General features: G+C 37.4%; 1 protein-coding gene across 1 annotated transcript; it reads left to right on the plus strand.

Moving 5' to 3' along the window:
• Positions 1–1,016: 1,016 nt before the first annotated feature.
• On the plus strand, positions 1,017–4,909 carry ino80c (INO80 complex subunit C). Its single transcript, XM_081388242.1, has 5 exons — positions 1,017–1,374; positions 1,474–1,572; positions 1,649–1,760; positions 1,936–2,003; positions 2,115–4,909. The coding sequence occupies exons 1-5, from the start codon at positions 1,159–1,161 to the stop codon at positions 2,244–2,246; spliced, it is 627 nt and encodes a 208-aa protein (XP_081244368.1). The 5' UTR covers positions 1,017–1,158; the 3' UTR covers positions 2,247–4,909.
• Positions 4,910–5,671: the final 762 nt, after the last annotated feature.

Raw genomic sequence — 5,671 nt, forward strand, 5'->3', positions numbered from 1 at the left:
AAAATTGTAATATCTATTTTTGTACATTTTCATTACATTTCTCTGTCACTCAAAGAAAGGAGAGAAGGGAGACATGAAGGACAGTGCCACTGTGGTGGGTGTTGAATCAAAATCTATAGAGAGGGGAGAAATAATTACCTGACATCTGTTTTTAACAAAGTTAATTAGTCATTTATTTCCCCCAGCAACACGTGTGATTGAAATATAAATGCCATTATTCTCATTTATTCTATAACGAGTCAGTGTGATGAAGCATAAAACTGTCATGTTAGTTAGTCAGTGTCATGAAGCATAAATCAAACTTAACTTCAGCTCTAACTGCTGGGAATGGGAAAAGGCAATTTGCTGGCTCTTTTTCAAATGATATGAAACAATATATATATCAAATAATATCTGGCCGAGATACAACTATTTGAAAATATGGAATCTGAGGGTGCAAAAAAAAAAAAAAAAAAAAATCAAAACATTGAGAAAATCGCCTTTAAAGTTGTCCATTTATGTTTGTGATTGTGCTGAATTCACTCACAAAAATAAATGTTTTATATATTTACGGTAGGACATTTACAAAATATCTTCATGGAACATGATCTTTACTTAATATCCTAATGATTTTTTGCCATAAAAGAAAAATCGATCATTTTGACCCATACAATATATTGTTGGCTTTTGCCACAAATATACCAGTGCGAATTGTGACTGGTTTTATGATCCAGGGTCACATATTACAAATATTTTACAGAGATGTTTGGCTCAGTCACTCACTCTAGAATTCTGCTGTGAAAAAAATAATAATAATAATAATATATATATATATATATATATATATATATATATATATATATATATATATATATATATATATATATATATATATATATATATATATATATATATATATATATATATAATAAAAAACAAGCTGAAATATTAATCTAATAATCAATAATGTTTTATATTTGTTCTACAAAAATATTATATTGCAACCCTTAACACAAGCGGAACCATCGGGCGCAATCGATTGTAGCAACGGAATACAAATATAACGCACGCTGTCACGGTCTCATCATCTTTTCCGGGTGAATAGGATGTTGTGATATAGCTGTAGGCTAACGTGTTTTTACCAAAATTCCAGGTTATGTTCGTTGCTTAAAACTACAAATGTCTGCGTCTTCTGAACCGGGAATAGCAAAAGCAAGGGATTTGAGTCCAGCGACGCTCTCGACGAGTAAAGCACAGACAGCGGTGGCGTTAGTTGCTCAAGCCCGGAGCAAGAAGCGAGCCGTCAGTCCCGCGATCCACACAATACCGCAGCCAAATAATAGCATCAGCAAAAAGAAAAAAACACAACCTCCATCGTCAACTACTCAAACTCAGGTAAAGAAAAAACACTAGACTTCGACATGACGGGACTAACGTTACTTGTTCAATTTAATAATAAAACGTTTCTCGTTGGTGGTCTTGCATTTGTCTCAGGTTGCTCCATTGGAGGGGACTTCTGAAGGAAAACCAGCAGCAGCTGTTGATATAGAGACTGCTACAAAGTGTCTGCCTTTTAAAAACCCTAACTTTGTGGTAAGAGTCTTCTCACAAAAAGTCCCAGAAGTTCTTAGATGCATTTCAATACATTCATAAGTCTTTCCTCCACTAGCACTCAGGTATTGGTGGAGCAGCAGCAGGGAAGAAGAACAGGACTTGGAAAAATCTGAAGCAGATTTTAGCAGCGGAGAAAGCGCTGCCCTGGAAAATATCTGATCCTAACTGTGAGTCTGATTTACAAAAGTAATCAAACTCGGATTAATTCTGTCAAAATAAGAGTTTAAACATCTGATCAGAATAATAATTGCCAGATTGAGTGTTTACGTCTCAGGTCAGAGTCTCAGTGAATGTGTTGACTTACTTTGACAATATTTAAATCTTTATTTTTTTTTCTCTAAGACTGCAGCATAGATGCACCTCCTTCTATGAAACCTGCTAAGAAGTACTCGGACATCTCAGGTCTACTGGTGAGTCTGTTGTAAAATGATGTTGGTTAATAATGCAGAAACATTGCTAATGTAATTGACTGGATGTACCCTCTAACCTCACCTAATGATTCTTACATCTGTGTGTCCCAGGCAAACTACACTGATCCTCAGACTAAACTGCGCTTCACATCAACGGAGGAGTTTTCCTACATCCGTCAGTTGCCCACAGACGTGGTGACCGGATACCTGACTCTCCGTAAAGCCACCTGCATTGTTCCATGAGAGAGAACCCCAAAATAAAGAGGGTTGAGACTCTTTTCCAGGCATAGACTTTCATTGGATTATTTAGTATGAACTCCTTTTATTATTATTTTTCTTCACACAATAATTGTCTATATTTGTACCTGTATTGTGAACCAAATATGAAACAATGCAAATGCTTATTGTAACTCCTTAATCTTAAGATCTTAAATGGATCCAAATACTGGTGTGAACTATAACCAGCAACCCAGTGTGAATTAGATTATATATAGAGACCGCTCTCTAGAAAAGGAACTATTTCTGTTGACAACCTCATGAAACCCCTTATTAGAACTGATCACAATGTGGTCAGTGAATAAAGTATTTAATTTAATACTCATATTGATATTGTTTTGCCTGGTAATTGGTCTCCTAAAGCAGTTTTTTTCCATATCAAAAGATGCTGTATGGCCTTTGGCTTTCATAAGTTGACAACGCAAGAAGTGCTCAAAATAGAAAGTTTTAGACATTGCTTAGAGTAGCATACACCAGACAAGGGATGGATTCAAGGAAAAGGAAAGTTTTTTTTTTTTTTTTTTTATGAGGTCAAGTGCTCTTGGAAGAGATGAGTTTTCAGCTGTCTTTTGAATGTTGTCAGGGTGAGGTCGGGGAAATCATTCCACCAGCGTGGAACCGTGAATGGAGAGATTTTGGAGAGATTTTGTGACTCTCTGTGAGAGTACCACGAGCCGTTGCTCATTTACCGATCGTAGGCTTCTGGTAGGGATGTAGACTCGTAGAAGCGAGTGAAAGTAGGAGGGAGCTGAGCCTGTGGTCGATCTGTAAGCAAGCGTCAATGCCTTGAACTTGATGCGAGCATCGAGTGGTGGCCAGTGCAGAGGATGAACAGAGGTGTGCGTGGGCCATTTTAGGCTCGTTGAAGACAGGACGAGCTGCAGCGTTCTGAATCATTTGTAGGGGTTTAATTGCACATGATGGAAGTCCAGCCAAAAGAGCATTGCAGTAATCAAGCCTAGAAATGACCAGGGCCTGGACGAGACGTTGTGTTGCATGCTTGTTAAGAAAGGCCTGATCTTCCTGATGTTGTGCAGTGCAAACCGGCATGATCGAGCTGTCTTTGCAATGTGGTCTTTGAAGGTCAGATGGTCATCAAATATTACTCCCAAGGTTTCTGACCGACCTTGATGGGGTGAATGATGAAAAGCAGATCTTGCATCCCAAACTCATGACCACTGTTTTACAAACCATATACCGCTGAGCTACTGAACCTCATCTGATTAATTAATTCATGTACGTGACAACGAATGATTTTGTTTGTTCATAAGTGAACATCTTTCTGTACTATGTATATGACGATGTCTTTCTGATGTCACAACTCTACTGTATAGAGTAAAAAAAGCTGCTGTAAAATTATTTCATTTTAATAGAGAAAAAGGAAGATCTTCACCTCAGATCTTTCATATCAAGGCAGATTCAACAACATTATACTGAGTATGTGTTGAAGACCAGGACCTAGTCTCACAACTTGCGAGTCTCAGTTTTCCTTCCTCTGTGAAGGATCTGTCCATCCAAATCACTGCAGTACATCAATTCAGGGTAATTTTAAGAACAGGTAACATTGGAAAAATTTTCCCAACAGGCCCCAGCGAGGATCGAACTCGCGACCCCTGGTTTACAAGACCAGTGCTCTAACCACTGAGCTATGGAGCCTCACAAGATGCCTGTCAATCACAAGAGTGTTTGTGCTTTGAGTTATCATGACAAAGACACACCTCAAGGAATTGGCAGGCAGCCTAAGATATCTTAACTGATGCTTCAGAGAAAAGACAAGATCAAACTAAACTCAGTCCAAACAACAGACTGGTCACATTCTTGTAGCCTGACTGACTTATGTACTTTGTTTGAAAGAAGTCTTTATTTACACAGAGACTGTTCTGAAAGGGAATCAGCTGTGGAGGTATATGTGAGGACACATGACCAAATCAAGACTTTCTGGTTCTATAGAGATACCATTAAACTGAATCACACAGTAATACAGTCAGAATCAAAGACTTCAGTGTGCAGAAGAATCATATCAAGGCACCCAGCAGGCACAGTACGTCAATGTGACGTCAGGAAGACGTTGGACTCCAACTAATCCAGCGTCAGTCAGACGTCATATTTTGGTTAATGAAAGTCAGGTTGACGTCTAAACCCAAAGTCTGTTTGGCGTCAAGCTCCAACGTCAGACAGATGTTGAATTTTGGTTGGAATAAGCGCCGCAAAAAATGTGACATGGATGGCACATTAAATCTGTGAAGATCTCAGCAGAGGATTAAACAACTCCACAAACAGCATTATCAGCTTCACTTATTACTAACCAGATTTACTTTATTTAATTTCGTTTTAATGAAATCAATTGTATTTTAAAGTCACCATGATGGTGGTTAGCTGGTAAATCTGGTTAGTTTTAAGTGAACGGCCATGCATTTCACCTTTTTGTTTGGTTTATTCCAACCAAAATTCAACGACTGCCCAACGTTGGAGCTTGGCGTCAAACAAACATTGGATTTAGACGTCAACCCGACTTTCATTTTCAACCAAAATCCAATGTCTGACCGACGTTGTAGTCTATATCCTGTGCTTGCTGGGCAGATTTAGAACTGTGATTCCTCTTGTCCTTGTTTTTTTTTTTGTCAGTTTGCAAAAAGCAAAAAAAAAAGAAAAATTGTCCGTTTATCTTTTCCTCAATGTCTTTTATTGTCGGATAGACCTGAGATCTGTCTGTTCATCTCCTCAAGCTTCTCCTTCATCATCTGACTCTTCTGTTCTTCCTCCTTCCTCAGTGCAGTGATTGTTGCTTCTTTTTCATCTTGAAGAATCTGATGAAACTTAAACTCCTCTTTAATCTGCTGCTCTGTGAGCTCAGACTGAGTAAAAATCAACAGCTGCATTTCCATTTACAGTAATATATTAAATATACTTTTTGTCAGTTCTGTGTTGAAATTGTTGAGTATTTGACTCCTTGATGTGCTAGACTGTTTCAACACAATGTCCTTTCATTTTTGTGTGTGTATAAGCTTCTCCTGTAAGGAATTCAGTGCTGTTTTGTGTATAAGTGTAAATCTGTGAGAGTGCAGTCTCTGGGAGAACAGGTGTTACATTAAAAACATTCAAAGAAAGAGAGTAAAAATAAATAATTTTCACGTAAATAAAAAAAATATATATATTTTTTTAAAGGTATGTTAAATTAATCAGATTAAATCCTAATTCTTGTGGATGTTGATGGTTAACTTTATTGTGAATTTATATATGTTATGTATCATCACCTATATTTGTAATTGTATGTGAACCAAAAATGAAATAATGCAAATGCAATGCATACAAGACCCTGGATACATTTTATTTTGCTGCCATCTACCAGTATCATGAGGTATTACAATGAGACACACTGAGGAAAATAAACC

This window comes from Scardinius erythrophthalmus (genome assembly GCF_964197995.2).
Source record: "Scardinius erythrophthalmus genome assembly, chromosome: 16".
Taxonomy (NCBI): domain Eukaryota; kingdom Metazoa; phylum Chordata; class Actinopteri; order Cypriniformes; family Leuciscidae; genus Scardinius; species Scardinius erythrophthalmus.